The 18,852-nt window shown below is 40.9% G+C and overlaps 1 protein-coding gene across 4 annotated transcripts in view; it reads left to right on the forward strand.

Moving 5' to 3' along the window:
- The window catches only part of MYO1B (myosin IB), a 184,672-nt gene that overhangs the window by 74,075 nt on the left and 91,745 nt on the right, over positions 1–18,852 (forward strand). For all 4 annotated transcript variants that reach the window (XM_083865155.1, XM_083865157.1, XM_083865154.1 and 1 more), the window contains exon 2: positions 14,091–14,231. In XM_083865155.1, coding sequence (XP_083721281.1) covers positions 14,097–14,231 — 135 coding nt within the window. In that variant the 5' untranslated portion in view covers positions 14,091–14,096. The remainder of the gene's footprint in view (positions 1–14,090; positions 14,232–18,852) is intronic.

The following is an 18,852-nucleotide window of genomic DNA, read 5'->3' on the forward strand; positions in this document are numbered from 1 at the left end:
CTATTGTTAATTGTGAATTAAGGCTGGCAACAAGCTGCCCATCCTTCCCTGGATGAATCATCACTTTGTCAAGCCCTGTGTCAAAAACAAGGCTTTCCCCCAAAGTCTGCAGTGCTAGAGAACAGAAATGGTCCACCCCATCTGTTAAAGTAAAGTTCAGTCCTTGGCTGCTTTTAAACATCTGAAAGGTAACTACATTCTTCTCATCATGTGCTTTTATTTCCAGTTGTCCCAGGCCTGAGTTTAAGAATGTCTTCAATTTAGTGCTTACACGAAATGTGCTGCCTCTGGCTTAACTTTGTGAGAAGGTGTAAGGGTTGGAGCATTCCCATTCTTCCCAAAGTAACATAAAGTGGTCACTGCTTATGTTGGCTTGCAGCAGTTACCGGCATGTTAACTGGTTGCCACAAGTTCCTCCATATCCTTAGGATGTTTCTGAAACACCTCTGTGGTGTTGGATACCTAAAAGGCTTCTGGCTCCTTACACCACGGACAGATCAAGTGAGGGTGAAAGGACTCATGAAAGCATCTTAAATCAGAGAAGCTTGCCTTTTTACTTTCCTTTTTTTTTTTTTTTTTTTTTTTTTTTTTTTTTTTGGTAGGAGACCTTGTTAAATTACACCTGTGGAGAGGAACTCTGTGAGGGAATGATGCCGGGGCCAGTAGTTTAGCTCTGTTGTGTTAGCCCTTTCAGGCGTTGTGCAAGACTTGATGCGATTGCCTTTAGAAGGGCAAATGTACATTGCAAGCCTACTCGTGCTTCTGGGGGAAGGGAAAATAAGTCTGGCAAATGAGGAGAGGAAGTGGGAGAGAGCAATTGGAAACATAAGCAAAGCCATTAATTTTTTCCCACTGTGCACTCTTAAGAAACTGCTGGCAACATAGTGGAGATACTCTGCCTCATGGAAGTGTCAGGGACTTGCTTCACATGATTCTCTGAGATCATCTGGTTTCCCTGAGCTCTGTGGGAACAGAAATTCCTCATGTTGGAGTCTGATCTCATCTTCCTTCGGCAGCAGTAGTAGCAGTGGCTTGAGAATTGGAGAGGAAGGTGAAGAAAGTGCCAGTGGGACGGTTTGGAGAAGAGCTTAGCTCTGGTGTAGGCCAGGCTGGACACTGATTCCTCCTTTCATTTGCCTTGTGTGGTCAGAGCTGGGACAAATGCTGACATACCCACCAAAGTTCAGTGCCCTTTCAGGCTGCCGAGCTTATTTAGCACAGCTCATGTACCAGGCTGTCCTATAAATCATACCCTATATTTCATTCATCTTTTTTTACTGTACTAATGAACAGCAAACTGAAATGGAAAGTGGTGACTTGAATGACTGTATGCATCAAGCTTGGGGAATTTCCTGAGTTTGATGAAAGACAAAAGTAAAGGGTTTTTCCCTCCCTTATAGCTATGTAGTTAGTCCGTTAAATTCTCAGAGCCTTCTAAGTAGCCTCTTCTGTTTGTTGTGGGACTACTGGCAAAATTTTTAGGAAGATTGAAGTAGCAATGACCAGCCCTGGAGTCTGTAACTTGATCTACAGCTTTTTCTCTTCAGCTGGGAAAGGAAGTAACAGCTCTTGTTACACCCTTATGTAACCTCTCCATTCATATCCTCCAAAAAAGAAGGAAACCAGAGCTTGATTTCTGGTGTATAAGCTAACATCAAGGCATGCTTTGTCATAAAGAAACAGTAAAGAATAACATTAATTTTCTTCTGTTTTGCAGTTCCCAGAATGAAAAAAAAGCCCCCAAACCCACAACCCTCCCTCCAAAAGTTAAACATTTTAATTTTGCACTGATGGGATAGTGGAAATCTCTGCAATGCTTTGGCATATGCTGTGAAGTAGCTGTTAAAGAGGATAACTTCAACAAGGGTCTTTTTGAGAATCTTTCCTGGTGTGTTTAGGCATTAATCTCAAAACATTCATCCTTTGCAGTTGTGCCCCAGTTTGCTGGTGGTTTGAGAAAGCTTTGGTCTTTGGTGTGTATTACTCCAGGTTTTGGTTCTAAACAGTGTGGAGACCAGGCTGGTTTTTTGTTTCCTCATAGGGGCATAGCTTTTAGAGAAAACTGGACAGAAAGTTAATATTTTTGCCTCTCTCAGCTCCATGTTACTGTTTTCTCTTTTGGTGTCACCAAGTAAACTTGTATCTGTTTCTTGATATATATTTTAAGTCTGATAGCAAAGTCACCTTGGTGATGAGAGAGTTTCAGTGAGAAAGACTAGTGCTTAAAAATAGAGTTTCAGAGGCAAAGAGGAATTATCAAGTCCCCTTTCCAGATGCAAACTGGTTGGGGAACTCTTCTATGCAGACTGTACAGCAGGAGTAATGGACCCCAGAGGCCAGAACAGCAACTTTTTCAAGTGCTCCGGCTTTTGGGAGGAAAGCAATCAAGAGGTGGTCTCCAGCCTAAGTGACCAGATTTAACACTTCAGCAAACAAACTAAAGGCTCAAGATAAGGAATCCAAATATCCAGAGTCCTAAGGAGTAAGGGCAAGAAATGTTTACTGTCACTAAGATTTTCTTTCCTTTGCAGGGGTGGGGAGTGGGTGTATCTCGGGCTTAGGTAATTGCCTTGTCTGTGGCTTTGCGAAGGGCTGCCTTGGAATTGCTTCTTCAGTGTGGGTGCACTAGTAAACCTTCCCTTGTTCTCCCTGTCTTGGAGAGCCCTTCCAAGGGTCTTATATTGGCAGGAATCTTTGTGTGGTTGGCAGGAGGACCACGAGAGCAAAAGACACCAGGAGGAAAGTAAGAGCTTTTATCAAGGGGAAAAAGAGGAGATCATTGTGAGGAATAGGTGCTGAGTAGCAGAAGGTTTGGTGGGTGTTGTAGTATCAGAAGTGCTTGTTGCAGATTTCTTTATTTTCTAAATGGAGGCAGCAAGGAAAGACTCATTTTTTCCTACTGTAAGCAGAAACTAGTTTTTAAAAGTCTGTGACCACAGCCTGGTCAGCACTGGTACAAGTTTCCTGGGCCCACAAATATGCTTTGTATGTGACCTCTCTTGCTGTTTGCTCTGTGCTTTTTTTTTTTTTTTTTTTTCCTGAAATATTCTATAATCTTCACAGTTTGTACACTCTGAAGTGCTACTGGAGGTACTTTGAATTGCAATAAGAGTACAAATATAAGTTGCAAATGAGAATAATTAACCTGTAGGCTTTGCTACAATGGAAGGAAAAACAGGTAGTGAGCCATGACATCCTGAAATGTTTCATCACATCCCGAAAAGTTTCTACCCTTTTATATGCATTTTCTTTATGGAGTCTGTTCTCCTTTTGTCTACAAAAGTGTGCTGGTGTCTGAAGATCTCTGAAAAGACTGGGCCTTAAGGTAATCACCAGTTTTTATGCACAATGGAGCATATGCAGTGTCCTGATACTGTGCTTAAATCCTTGCCAGTAACCTTTGAGAACCTGCACCTCAGAAATGAGGAAACTGCTGGGTGATGAACTGCTGAATTCTGTATCTTGGGAGAGCACGAGCAAAGGAAGTTACCCTTGCTCTGTGCTTTAATGCCTTTGTGTTAAAACAATTTGAAGCACAATTAAAGATATCTTTTTAGATCAAAGAGGTATCGTTAAAGTCCTTATTGCATAAGGACTCTGTGGATGGCACTCTAGTGAGAAGTCAGCCCTGCTTCTAGGAGAGGTGTTAAAGGGAGTGAGCTGCTATAAATCTTCTGCACTGTTCCTCTATGGAAGCAAATAAGCAACTTAACATACAGACACTGGTGAAGAGATGAAGAGGTGCCTTTTTTCCTGGGACTCTGGGAACCAGTTCACTGTCCACTTAATAGCTTGACTAGAGCTTCATGTTTGAGAGCTGAGAAGAAAGCTTCTCCCAGCAGAGCTCATGCTTACCTGATGTGAAAGAAAGGGTATCTGGGATGTCTAACTTCCAGCAAAAATAACAGCTGCTCTACCTCTTCATCAAGAGAAGCTTGGAGACAGGGCAGCAGGAAAGTGGTAGGGGTTGAAAGGCAGATTATTTTTGGGATTAGTTAAGCCTCTAGGATAAACATGTACTTTCTGGAGTGGCTGGAGACCCTTCCTAATTTTTACATCTGTGAGTAAGTCTGTGACTGATGGAGCACTTGAGGTTTGTTGTGCAGAGTAAGCTGGGGAAATGCTAATTCCATGCGAACCTTTGGAGAAGGAAAAAGTCATGGAGGGGGTGAAAATGAACCCCTCTCTCTATGAAGGAAAGTTCCTGGTAGTGATGAGGAAATGTTGCTGCCATGATGTAGCAGGAATCCTCTGTACAGCCTGGTTTAATCCCTGCCCTGCCAAGATGGGCTCAAATAGAAGAGGAAGCAGAAAAGGATAATTGGGATGGTCAAGGGGGATGAAAAAACCACTGAAAGGGAAATAGGCAATACTGGCTATGCATTGTTTGGAATGAAGTCCATTGAAACCAACCTCTGTCAATACTCCCCTGTGAGGGAGAAAACACATTTAAATTTAAAACCAAAATCAAACCCCAGCAGCATTAGCAAAAGCAAGAAGAAGTGGCTATTAGCTGTTCAGGAACAAATTTCGTCTAGAAATAAGGCACCCCATAAGAGCTGTTTCTCATGGAGAAGGCTGAAGACTGGCACTCTGCAGCAGTGCAGTGCAGTAGTCGTGGCTGTAGGATGCGGTGGGTTTGGCACCGGCCTGGAGCACACAGAACAGACACAGCTACAATTGCCATTGTTCAGCTCACAGCCTGTCAGGCTGCTGGAGTTAAAAGGGCTCTGGAGATTACCTTCAGTGATCAAAGAGTGCAGGGCTCTGTTGAAACAAAGTTTGCTCCAGGAGAAACCCTGGAAAATCTTTTGGCAAGCAAGGGTAGAGCTGGGGCTCCTTGTGCCTTGTAACAGATTTCTGGAACATGGGGAGCTTGCCTGTATCTCGTGTGAATAGAACTTTTTGCTTCCTAAAAGCTGCCAGATGATAGTTCTCACTGAAACACAGCAAGGGGAAACTTAGTAGCTGTGAGTGTGTGCTGAGTTTGCCTGCCATGGGACCGGCTGTTCTCCGTCTGTGGATGGGAGTTGCTTTCTATTGATGTTTTAAGAAGGTGTCCCTCTCTAAATCTGTGAAGTGTTACATTTTATTTGGAAGATTTCTGTTTATCGTGCTAGTTGTTAATAAAAACACTGTCTACTGGCTTTTAACTTCATGGACATCTGGACAGGAGTGATTACCCTGGTTGAAATGCAATTTCACAAACCACTCCCTGTGTACTGTACCAAGAGATATTTCAGACAATGGAAGAGCTGGAGATGCCTTGATTTAGAAATTGATGACTTTTATCCTCTAATTTCAGGTGTCCATCTGAAAATGATTGTTGAGAATGAAAATGACAGAATTGTGGATATAGGTGAACTTCTTGAGACAAGCAAACATGTCCTAACAGTACATGTAATTTATTTAAGTCTTGTCTTCCCTTAAATAGATTCATTTTTATCTTAGGTTTGGGCAAATAATGCTTCCTTTTCCCATAACACTTGTATCCACATTCTTTTATTCATTTCCTTCATTAAAAAAATAGAAGCGTCTTGCTGGGCAGAAATTGATGTGTAGAATAGACAGTGAAGGCAAGTGGTAGGGTGAAACCTTGCACTACTGTTTTACCTTGGCAGCTACTCCTGGGAGAAGTGGGACTAGTCGAGTCTGACTTCCTGCAGGGTTTTTCTCTTGTGATGAATTGACTTGCAAAGAAGTAATAATTTCCACTTGAAGCTTTTTCTGCAGCTAGGGAATTTTGCAGAGCAATTTTTCTGCTCTGTGGTACTTAATAAGAGGTTTGTTCTCCTCACAACCCATGTCTCAGATGGAATGATTATGCTCAGATCTCCTCTCTTGCCTGTTTTTGTGTGGAAAATCAGCTGTTCTGTTGTCCCTTACTCTGTCCTTTTGAATGAAACTCAACATTAGATGTGTTGACCAAGAGATGTACAGCTGTCATGATTTGTCTTATTTTCATAAAATACTAGGCTAAAAACAAACCAAACGTTATTTACAAGTTTACAAGGACAGTGAGATTTCAAGGAAGGGACATTGCAATGGGCAAGAATAAGATCTCTGTTTGGGTGACTTCTTTTCCTCTTGCTTTAAATGGAAAAGAACAGGGAAAATTTTGCTTTACCCAGACTTTTACTGCTTGGAAGATGATATGGATGCATGGAAACTGGAAACCTGTGAGTGCCAACTGCTCTAGGAGTTAGGGTGCACTCAGTTACTGTGTCTGACTTCATGCTGGGTGGATACAGGCACCAATGCCTCTTCTGGGATCTGGATTTCCTGAAGCTCCTGATTAGGTTTGTGTTCATCTGTGACCGGTTTTAAGCCTGGCTCTGTGACTGTTGTGACGACTTTCTGCGGCTGCTTTTCCTTCTGCTGTTGGCAGCTGAGTGAAGCTGGGGTGTTACCTGGCCTGTTATTTCGTTTTCTGCATATCTTCAGGGCTTATCACCCACTGCTTAACAGGCAACAAAGCATTTGAGCAGAAGATTAGCTTGTACTCTGGTATTTTAACCCTGTAGTATTAGGACATCTCTCAGTACCTGCCTTACTCCCATTGCTCCACCATGAGCGGTTCTTTTCCTGTATCAGGGATGTGTGGTTCCTGTGCTGGCTGCAGGAAAGCAAGGTCTAATTTCTCCCCATGTGGAAGAGAAAGTGAAAATCCTATTTTAATCAAAGATCTCGATTACAGCTGATTGCTGGATTGCTCCTGAGGGGCTGAAGCCTCAGCTGTGAGAAGTGATTTGACTTTGTGAGCGCTGATTGTCTGTAAAAGTGTTTTGTGGGGATCTGCTACTGAGAGCTCTTTTGAATCCAAGCTCTGGTGTGGTGGCAAGCTGCTGGTGTGTGACATACAGCAAACAAAGAAGAACCCCTAATATAAATAAATACTACCTTGTTTTTTGTGCCACTGTTCTGCAAACATAACCTTTGGATTGGGCAGGATCCCCCAAAAATTGGCTGAAAACTTTAAGCGGCAGCTTGAAAGATTTTCTTAATCAGTTTAAAAGGGCACCTGCTAAAAACTGCTTAGTGGAGTTTGGTTATCCAGTAGTAAAAGATTTCTTTTTCCCCTGAAAGAATGAAGGTGTTTTCTACATGTCCTTATCCTGTCCTGACTGCTTTTTGAAAGTTGTGTTGTCCAAAAAACACTGCCAGTCTGAAATATATTCTTTGATTTAGGGGGAGAAGGCAGGACCTTTGACAACTTTTGGCTTTGCAGTCACATTTTGTTCCTTATTTTGAAAAAGACTCAAGGAAATTGTAGCAAGGTGTATGTGTGAAAAATCGACCTCCTTTGTCACTGAATACTTTATCCCTTTCTGTAGATGTGGACCTGGAATGATTATAAAACTCTGTGGCTAAGCAATGACTAAGAAAAGCCTAAATATAAGAAACCACCATGGATCCTGTTTCTGCTGAACGCAGTGGGAATTCAACCAGAATTTTGGACTGTAAATAGCCTTGGTAGTGAAGACCTATTTCTAGATGCATTGAAAACACTCAAGGTGTTTTCCCCATTAAACTAATTAAAAGGAAAAAAAGAAAAAGAAAAAAAAAAAGGATTCCAGAATAACCATTTACAGAAAAGGCCACTTCACACCTATATTCTTTGAAGCCTGTCAATATAATCCAAAATGTAAAGGAACATTTGCAGGATAAAAAAGAGTACCAGACATATTTTGACTGTATTTTCACAGCTGCTAAAGAAGAGTGCCTTAGCAACATTGAAAGACCCAGATGTTTTTCCCAAAGCCTGGTGTGACTGTATGACTGACCCAGATGAGTTAAAGCAAGGCAGAAAGTTGACTTAGGAAATAGATCAACCCCAGAGTGCGATTACTGGTGGCAGTTATTGTGTCGTGGTTGCAAAATAATTATCAGAAGTAATTTGAAGACATGTACTGCTGGGACTGTAAAGGAGGAATAATAGAATAGATATACCCCATGGTGTCGTAGAGCAGGTAATATCCATGCTAATGTTATTCAAACTACTGGGAAAAAAAAATAACAGAAAGTAGCCTTAGAGAAATGCAAACACAGCCCCCTCAGGCTGCTGAATTAGTGGTGGTTTTTTTTTTTTTTTTTTTTTTTTTTTTTTTTTTTTTTTTGGTTTGGTGTTTGTTTTGTTTTTTTTTTTTTTTTTTTAGGACGAGAAGGAGGGCAAAGCTGTACCTTCTGCATTCATGGTTCATGTAATTTTTGTTTTGTGGTAAGGTACCGTGCACCTTTTGGGTGATACCAGAGTTGTCCACAGTCTCATCACAATATGAACAGAAGAATGGGAGAGGCATCTCTCACTTTAGGGGAGATTACTCCTTAGTGTGGGTTGTAACCAAGCTGACGTGAAAACAAAAGAGAAAACATCCCACCCCCAGATCAAAACAAAAACCCCAATACCCCCCCAACAAGCCCCAAAGAACTTCGGCAACAACCAAACCTCTCACTTGTGCATTTATGAAGAACCTGAGTCCTGCTAATGATGAAAGTTTCATCCGCTGTTTACGTCAGGAGGAGATAATGTCCCAGCAAACATTTTCGTACATGTCCTAATGCAGTCTAATTACCGCACTATCAGTTTTTCTAAGCTGCAGTTAAGTCTCCATTGTTAAACTATTAAAAGATGATATTGCCTCACGTGGTTGCAGCTGTTTGTTCAACAGTACCTTAAGTGGCCTGACTCCTTCTTGAAAATGACCCAATCTTTAGATAAACGCCTGGTGTTTGGTAGCACAGGCCAGCGGAGCATTCGTTTCTCCTATGGAATTCTCTGGTCAGATCTTCTGTCATCTAAATTGCAGTCACTGGTGCGAAACTGCCCTAATCTGATGTTGCTAAAGGGCTGTTCCCATTTAGCTGATGCTGAATGCAAACATTCCTGCGGTCCCGATACAAATACACCCCGTAATGCCGCATTTTACTTTTGTAATTCACCAGAGCTGTTTGTTGTTAAGTGCTTTTTACTTTTGTAATTCACCAGAGCTGTTTGTTGTTGAGTGCTCAAGGAATCCGGCACACGTGTGTAATGTTGAGCGCACACGGAAATTTAAGAGGGCTTGCACAAGGCTTCAAATAACTGCTCTTGCTTGGTAGGTAAGATGTGAGAAACAGCAGCTAATCCAAAAGCTCCGAACTAGAAACTTTTCCACTTTGGAAAACACTGGTTTGTTCAGTAGGACTGCGAGGGAATAAAAAGGAATTCAGAAGCTATTCAGACACTGGCAAAAACAAAAGGAAAGATGGAGAGTCAGAGGAAGCATTTTAGTTCTTTGAGTGCTTTTACTGATGTTGCGATATCCATTAACATTCCTTCCTGCAATTTGTCTGTCACGTTCCTCGAGTCCATTTTCTTGCAGGCAAAAGTAGTGGGCTGCAACATCGAGCTGTTTTCTGCATGCCCTTTTCCACAGCAGGACCTGGGCAATATGTCAGAGCAACAATTGAGAGCAGTCACAGCTGGGAAGGAGGGTGCAGGTGTTCCTGCAGACCGCGGCCAGGCAGCAGCTGGGAGGGGTCTGGAGGGAAAGCGAGGGTTTCCTCTGGATGATATCAACGTTTTTTTCACACATGCTGATGTCGGGAAATGTAGCTCTGAGTGAAAAGGGCATTGTAACAGTTCAGCTGCAGGGTCTGCCTCGGTTTGCCTGGCGAAGCAGCACAGGGTGTTTCCAATGAACTTGCCCCTTTGGGGTGTCAGTCAGAGGCTGGTGAGACACAAGGTTTACTGGGCAGCAGCACAGGTTAAATTTAAATCCTGCCTCTCCCTAAATTGGTACTTAGACTTGTCATGAGCAGCAACACGAGATGATGTTGCAGCCCCTTTTGGTTTGTTTTGTTTAAGTAATGACACTGCTTTTTGCAGCAGTGGCCTGTCAATGTCCCCACTCTGTGTGGGCTGATTGCTCCTGGACAGAGAAAACCGGGAAGGGGTGGGCAAGCGTAATTACAGCCTGACAGGGAGCTCGGCATCAGACCTGGAACGTGAAATCAGTTTGAGCTCTACTATTGAATTACTGATGTTGCACATTGTCCCTGTTAAGAGTTATAAAAGAAAAAGAGGGCTATCTTCTACAGAGAGCTGGTTGTAGGGAAACCAAAGGCTTGGGTTCGATTTATTTGTTTATTTACTTATTTTGTTTTTTAAATAATCAGAGCTTGAAGCATATATGAGTGCATCTGTGCCAGTTTTGATGATAGGGAAATTGTCCTCTTGCTACAATGCCAGGAAAGAAAAAACAACCCAAGCCACCTCTGCAGACAGTGGTAGTTCCAGCACAGTACTGCCAAACTATATTTTGATAGTACCAAACTCCTGAGTGTGAGGTAAGGGCTGCACAGCTGTAGGAAGCTGCTGACAATTGTTTCTGTTCTCCTGTTGGAGGGTGATGTGAAAAACCTTGGACAATTCTGTAACGTGCTGTGTGCCAATAACAGGGCATTACTTCATTTCCCCCGTTGAGAATGTGTGCATTTAATTGTACGAGGCTTTGGGGGTTTTGCCTATTCACTGTATCCTCTTCTATTTATAGTTCTCATTAGCTCTTGTTTCAGAATGGCCAATGACATGGCTGCTGTGGCTGTGGGATGCTGTGATTTTTAATTTGCCATCCCTGTGGCCAAGAGGGGCAAGAAGGTTTTGGACCCAGCTGGCCTGTCTGGATGGCAATCCCAGGCACTGCAAGCAGTGGGTACAACAGTCTGTGTTTTAAAAGGCTCTGTGTGGTGTGGGAGTGTGTGGATAAAAGCATTTTAAAGACATAGCCTGCCCAGCACTTCTCCTCCCAAGCATGTTGTCCAACATAAAACAGATCAAACTGTGAAGGATTACTGAATAGACTGTAATTTTTTTTTCTGAGAATTAAAACATGTTGCAAAACTTCTCACTCCATTGAATTAAGGCTTAGATATGAGACTGAAGGGAGGAAGAACAGATTTGACAACTGCCTACAGAGAAAGGAGGTATTTTGAAATGCTGCTGATCTTTCCTTTAGGGACAAGGAGGGTAAATTTGGGAGAAGCCTCAAAGTGGTAAGTGGGTATGGGTGAGACTAGGGAGTGTTGGAGTAACAATCTGATCCTGATTTCTCAGGCACTGGGAGCAGGTTCTGGTCCCATCCTTCTTATAGATCTGGTCCTTGAAAATGGTTCTTGAGAAGCATTCCTCTTTTTAAAGGTGTGTGAATAAGTGCACAAGGAAGCCACTTGCTTTTATGTGCTGCTCTCCCAACTGTGGTGAGCACGCTGTCAGCAGTGCTGATGGGAAATATTAACAGCTGCAAGGCATCTCTGACTATATGGCAAATACTTGGACATGGATTTGGATTGAGTTTCTGAGCTTTTTCTGAAGTTTAGCCATGTAATGTTGCAAGGGTTTGATTATTTTTTTCTTTCTGTGTAGTTTGCTGATTTTTGACCTTTTTTAATAAGGCTACTTCTAAAATTAGCATTTGGTATCTTGAAAGTGCTATATATTGATCTTCTACTGCATTCTTCTAGTAGATTAAGTTCAGTTATTAAGCCCTATTTAGTTGATTAATATATGTTTAAACATTGTTGATTTCTCTTAGCAGTACTTCTTCCCCCCACTTTTTACTTCAGATAGACGACCAAATTATCCCAAATTATGGATTTTCCTTTGTTAGCTAAACCAGAGCAGGGATTACCATTGGATTGCACCAAAGCAAAGGGCTAACACTGGTATGGCAGAATACTCTTGAATCCTACATAAGTGTAGGAGGTAATATTTAATGAACTTTTGCAAAGGCTAGGTTATTGAAAATGGTTTTGAGCAATCAGTGTTAAATAAGTTGCCTTAGCCTGTTCAATTTTTTTATCATTTGGGTTTCTAGTATTTTCTAACTCGCAAGTTAATAAAAAAACCAACATTTAAATCATAGAATGCTGTAAATTATTGTGGGAAAAACCAAGCTGAAAATTAACCTTTGACCACAAAATTTAACTTTTCTAATATATTTATAAGTCAATATCTATATACAACTTTTTACTTTAACTTACAGTAGTAGATATATTGTCTTCCTGCATTTCTTCTGAAAAACATGCCACTGAATTTGGGAATACATGGTTGTTTTTGATGGGTTTGGCTGCTCTTGCTCTTGAAATTCCCAAGCAGTGATGCATGAAGTGTGGTAGGTGGTATGTAATTTCACAATGGTAAATGAGGTATTGTATTTAGAACTTAAATTTTAGGTTTAAATTGCCCTTATTAGGATTTTTGTGTTGCCTTTTTTTATATATCTGGCCACAAACCCATTATTTAATAAGTTCCATACTTGAGAAGGGCTTTATTTTTTCAGCCTTCAAAAATTATTTGAGCATTAGTCGATGTATGGGAAGTAATTAGGTCACTGAAACAAGATTGGTAGTTTAAAGAATTTGTCTTAATGGGATTCAGAAGTTGAAGTGATACCTCTGAAAAGATTCTATGAATGTTTAAAATTTTTTTTGGTGATTCAGAGAGGTGAAGTATCTTTCTCTACAAAAATATTTGCCCAGTGTTTCTGTTTAAAATAAATGCTCTTTTGTTTGTTTAGCAGAGTTGACTCAGCTTTGGTTGGTTACCATAGTTCAGCACTGTTTTTGCATTTCCATGTGAATTTCTAGTAATTCCCAGGCTTGGTTCAGGTTTTGGGAATCTTTTTGTATCTCTTTGTTAGCTGCCTGTGGAGCTGCGCTTCTCTTCGTTGAATTTGGAAACACATCAAGCAAGACTTGAATCTTGATCTAAAATCCCTCAAATGTCACACACTGATGAAAAAGGTCAAATAACTTTCAATAAAGTGGTGGCTGCAGGCAGAAGGGAGAGATAAAATACTTTGCTTGTTTCAAATTAGTCATCTAATAGAGAGGTACTGTGGCAAGGTAGCACTGATTATATAATGGAATAGCTGCTCAGTGGCATTTTGGGAAACAAGAAAAAAATATTTAGAATTAAAATGTGCAACATTTTAATGCAGCAATGTGGTAAGGGAACCAAGGACAGCCTGATAGCACTCTGTAGCTGGGAGGTGACAGCTGACTGGTGAAGTTGAGCTGTTGTTTTGTGTAGCTGTGCAGTCGCTGGTCCTTGGTTTGTGTGGTCAGCAAAGCTGTTCTCTCACCTCTGGGTCCCTGTTTGCCGACTGCCGCTGTGAATCCATCCATTTTTCAGTCTCCTCAGGAAAGCTGAAAGCAGTGACTGTGTGCCCAGAGTTCTTGGGGAGCTCAGTAATCTCCAGCGTTTGGATTGGAGGGCTGAAAGGCTGGGAGGATCAAATAAGTGCTAAGTTTTGGCCTGACCTTGACTCCTTTGTCTAAATGACTTCCTTTATCAGACTTGCTTACTTTGTTTTGTTTGATCCTGGTCCCCTGTTCAAGCCCAGCTTCTGGCTTTTGCCACTCCAGTTACATTGATGCGGCGTCTCCACTTATCAGCTGGGTTGTTGCTGCCCCTTGAAAATGTTCTCTCAAGCAACAAAATTACAAATAAATGAAGTCATTTGGTAGCTTCATGTAGCCAATACCACCACTGTACTGGAATACAGGCACTTTAGAGCCCAGGATTCATGAACTAAAATCAAATACTGTGGTTTTTTTTCTCTGAGTGGGTTAATTGTGTTGGTTTCTGTTTCAGTATTAATGGAGTTGGAGAAATGCAAGTAAGGGCGAAAAATAAATTTGGATTAGGGTTATTGACAAATTTAAACCCTAGTCTGGAGATCCTGAAGCTTTTGATAAAATACAGACTTGCATGCACTTCAACACTGAAGTCATCCAAATGCTCTGGTTGTGATGCCCACTAGAATCGTCATTCCTGTTTCTAGGAGTTTCATGATTAATGTATAGAGGACCAGAAGGCATTGTTCACTATCAGAAGTTAAATTTTGGAATCATGTGGACTGACTGTGGACTATCTGGGTAGATGCAATGACTTTGAGAATGTTCCTTGGAAACATAATTTTAATTTGGTGTTCTTTTAAATTTTATTCCTGAAGCAGTGTTAGTTGGTAATGCCTGTGAATAATTAGAACAACCTTGAGCTAACCTTTGCTGTTTGTTTTATTCTTGTTTCTTATTGTTTTTCCCAGGACAAAATGGCCAAAATGGAGGTCAAGACATCGCTTTTAGATGACATGATAGGGGTGGGAGATATGGTTCTTTTAGAGCCACTTAATGAAGATTCCTTCATCAATAACCTGAAGAAGCGCTTTGATCACAATGAAGTTTATGTGAGTATATGTCAAGAAATAACATCCTATGGGGAGCTATGCTGTCATTCTTAAGATATGTGTTTATTTATAAGGATACACACAGATTGAGTGCCTGAACATTATCTATTGTATTAGGGATGTTTCAAACCTTACTTGTGCTACAGTCTTTCCTGTACTGCATTCTTTGCATTTGATCTTTCCCATCTGGGATATTTTTCCTTTTTCCCCATTGCACGACATGGGGGACCTCTGATTTTCATAAAGAACACTTCCAGAACTGCTGCTGACAGTAACTTTGATGCTCCTGTTGTCAGAGGGCATTGCAGTTATAAATAATTCACTTACATGATGTTAGAGTGGGCTGAAGCAACAACAATACATGCTTGGAATGTGCAAAGGGTAACTTAAATATTGCCTGCTATCTCTGATTTGCAAGAAGGTTGTGTTTATTAAATTAGTTGGATTTTAAACTAAATACAATGAGCTTGGATATATGTGGAAGTAATCAAAGTCTTCAGGCATATTAATCTCTGAGTGATGATCAACAGGAGAGATGTTGTGAACTGGCAGTTGAAACACAGGCAGGGAATGAAGAGGCAAATGAAGAGCCTTTCATTTCCTGCTTCATCTCTTTGTTCCACTTTTGCTAAAATGTGCACAGTATTGTATCTGTTATATTGCTTAGGCTGTGTGAACTTAATGGTTTGTAGAGACTTTTCAAGGCTGCTGGTGAGCTAAATGTTTAAGCCAAAGTATATCTGTGGTCTGCAAGCAATTGTCTGCAGCTTACTAAAATCAAATAGTTGTTCTGTACTTAATTATAATTTAGCCTTCCCTCCCCTTTTTAATTTTTAATGTGATTATATTTTTCATTCTTGATAAGCATTTGAACCATCATAGTTTCATTGTACGGAAAAACAGAAAGAAGAAGGTATGGGAGGATCTGTGCTGTTTTTGTTTGCTCCTTCTATCCCTTAGTTATAGTCTGTGCATTTGTCCCTCTGCTATTCATTGTCACATCTTTGTTCTCAAACAATTTTCCTGTTCAACTGGGCCCGATCCCTTTTCTGGAGACATTAGGTTAGTAACACCTAACTAATTAGGTTAGTTGCTTCTAACTGCAATTGTATTATTTCCATCAATTTGCAACTTCAAGTTTTACTGACAATTTAAATTAAACCAAAAAATTAGATTAAGAAAATAATCCATATAAATCAGTATCCATAAAAACCTTGTTGAAGAAGAAACGAAAACAATGTATATTTGTGGAAACATTTCTTCCTCAATGGTTAAAAAAATTTAACTTTTTTTTTTTGGTTTTTAAACTTCTGCTATACCTTTGAGAGTTACTTTTGCAAAACATTGTGTCTTGAATTTTCCTTGTTCCTTGAAGATGTGTTTTGTTCACTATGGATAACCCTTGGATGTTGATACAGGCAAGTAGATACCAGACTTCTCTTTTCTGCTCTCTCATCTTGCTTCTGGCAAATCCTTAATTTTCAACAACTGCAGTGGCTGCCTCCTCTGGGACTCAGAGGTTTTTTTCCAGTCAGTGGCTGGTATGCTTAACATGTTCCACATCAGTTTTAGGGTTAGTACTCTATTCCTAATGCCTACAGTAACAGTGAGTGATACTGAATCATCTCATTCCACTAAACTCAAGAAAATATGAAGTAAAAGAAAAGGAAAGAGAGCTACTTGACTGGAGATTAAAGGAGGCAGTAGCATCCAGCCCAATCTTTGGGTCATATTTGAAAGTTTTCTTTAAAGCATTAAACATGCAAACCTGTTCTGTGAGGGCACCCTGGACTATGCAGTTTCTCATGAAGGATTGCTATAAATCTTATGAGAGTGGATTTCTTTTTTCTTTTCTTCTCTGTCAACTACTATGGATTGGGAAGTTTTTAGTTATATGTTTCTGCTTGATTCAGACTGATAGTTTTATTCTTGAAAGAAACGGAATGTTTTAATGGCAATTTGGTATTTTGTTATGAGCTAGCTGACAATGTGTGTTCAAATACACAGTTCTGTGAGATGATGACAGTGAAGTATGTATTTCCCCCAGTTTCTGATTCTGCTGCACCTGGCACTGATGTGCAATGTAATTATCTGTATTATGTGCTTTGGTAGGTGATCCCAGGTGCCACTTTTCCCTAGCAGTGTAGGATCCTTTGGGTTGCAGGTGGGAAAGCCTGCTTTTTCAAGGTCTTACAAGCTCTGTGTGTGAATCCACAATATGAAGGCCAAATTTTGAAGATCTTTGCAAGTATTAAGACATTCACTACACAGAATGGTGGAAAAAAAGAGATGTTCATGCCTGTCCTACTTGCCGCTACCGAGTATGTAAGTTACTTGGCTTGTGATGCTGCATGGTTTTATTTACCAAATCACTCAAGGAATATTGTCTGCTCTCCTTATCAGCTGAGTTTTGCTGCCTTGCAGATTTTCATGCCTCTGTTGCATATTTCAGAAAATTTGTAAAACAGTAACAGTTGGAACGGTGCTAACTGTAACAACCACATTAATTTTTCAAGTACAAACTCTTCTCTACGTTCTCCTTGTTGCCACCACTCGTAGCAACTACACTATGCATTTCTGGTTTTAGACTCTGATGAGGACAATGGAGCCTCTGTTACACCTGGAAGTAGGGCTTGTTTTACCATGTAAAATCTGTAGTTTGCATCCTGGGGAAACCAAATTGCGCTATTCAAAAGCTCCTGCTGCTGCTTAACCGAGACTGCAGATTTCTGCTGCTGCAACAAGCTACACAGAGAAATTGACCTCTCAGGGTCCTTTCATAGGGCAGTGGGAATGGATTTGTCCTTTAATGGCTCAGCTGTGGGCCTAGGTTCAGCCCTGATGTCAGTGTTCCACTGCAGGCATTGCCAGAAGTTGTGTCCATGTTCAAAGAACAAAGTCAAGCTGCAGCAAACCAGGCTTACCCAACATGATTTTCTAAGCTGTTTCCTGCAGACTGATGGCACTGTCTGTGCTACACATGTTAATTTTAAAAGGAGGTTACAGTTGTAACCTTCAAAAGGGTTTGTTGTGAGGAATGAGACCTGTAACATGGACAGCTTTGAAGATGCTGTAAGGCTGGCCGGATGCAGCCCAGGTCGTGTTAGCCAGTCTTGGTAGGTAAACACACAAAGGGGACTTAGAGGAGAGACAGGCACAGGCTCGTTAGTAAAGCCTGTTCTGACAAGATGAGGAATATTGGTTTTAAACTCAGGGTAGATTTAGACTAGATAATAAGCAAGAATTTTTTTTATGATGTGGATGGTAAAACACTGTAACAGGCTGTCCGGAGAGGTGGTAGATGCCTCATCCCTAGAAACATTCCAGGTCACCATGGAGATGGGTTCGGAGCAACCTCATCTAGTTGGAGATGTCCCTGCTCATTGCAGAGGGGATTGGACTACAGACCTTTAAATATTCCTTCTAATCCAAACTCTTCTGTGATTCTGTGAAATGTGAGAGTCAGATCAAGCATTCACTGAACAATGCCAAACCTCTCCCCTCCCCATAGCCAAAGATGACAAGATAGTTGGGTTCATTCCACTAGAAGATTTTTTGCCTTTTCTAGTCTCTTTCACAGTTGTTATGTTTGGTGTTGGAGATCCTACTGCCGGCTCCGTTTGCCCCTTTGAAACTCTAGATTTCCTCAATTAGAGCTCCCTTTGCGAAAGCATTTCAATCTGGATCCTCTGATGGTCCTTTTGTGTCATCCCAGGCACATTCACTGTAAGCCCTTCAAGAACATTGGCAAAGTTTCATGCCATGGTGCAAACAGGGCAATGAGTTCCCTCCTAAGAGGGAGGGCACACACTGTGGCTTGATTACCTGTTGTTCAATTTTATGTGTATTTGGTGGAAAGTTTAATAGACTTGGGTGTTGTGTTACATTGTAGTGCGCAGAGCTGGAGGCTGTGCCTATAAAAATAAGCATGAAGGCTGGTGGAGCTGGAGTTAGGCCAAATATTCTACTAAAGACCATCAGATTCTGCAGTAATCTCATGCTGAGTGGCTTTGGGAGGGGGAGGGTTTGTGGGGTAACACGCATGTGTTAATTGGAAAGGGGAATCTTAGAGTTTAGTCATGTCTGGAAATGTCTGAGGTATGTCTGACCAAGAAAAATCTCATTAGAAAGCTGTAATTGTTTATTATATTGTTTTTGCAACTCTTAAACTTCACATTGATAAAATTTGCATTGCTGTTCCACAAAAGTTCTTTTCTGTAACTGTTGGTAACAAAAGCCCGTGGGAGTCTTTCATTAACTTTACGAAGTAAAATGTGGCTCATGGGCAATGCATTAGCAAGTAGGAAAGAATCCCACAATGTCGGTTATTTGAAGGTTTCAGGGAGCAGTCTGTGTGGTTAAAATGTGTGACCTGCAGACCACATGGAAAACTTTAAATGCATTCATAAAGTTCAGTTTGTGTGTGATTGATGAATTTTTGACTTGTTCTGTTGAACTCCCTCTCTTAAGGTTTGCTTTTTTTTTTTTTTTTTTCCCTAAGTTGGCTGAAATATGCTCGCCCAATCCAGTTCAGCAATTATTTTTCCTTTGCAGTTTGAGATGTTGACAAATGGGAGGGGGCATCTGTCTATATATGCATTTATAGTGACGCGTGAATGGT

Source organism: Zosterops lateralis (assembly GCF_965231275.1).
Source record: "Zosterops lateralis genome assembly, chromosome: 7".
In the NCBI taxonomy this organism is placed as follows: Eukaryota; Metazoa; Chordata; class Aves; order Passeriformes; family Zosteropidae; genus Zosterops; species Zosterops lateralis.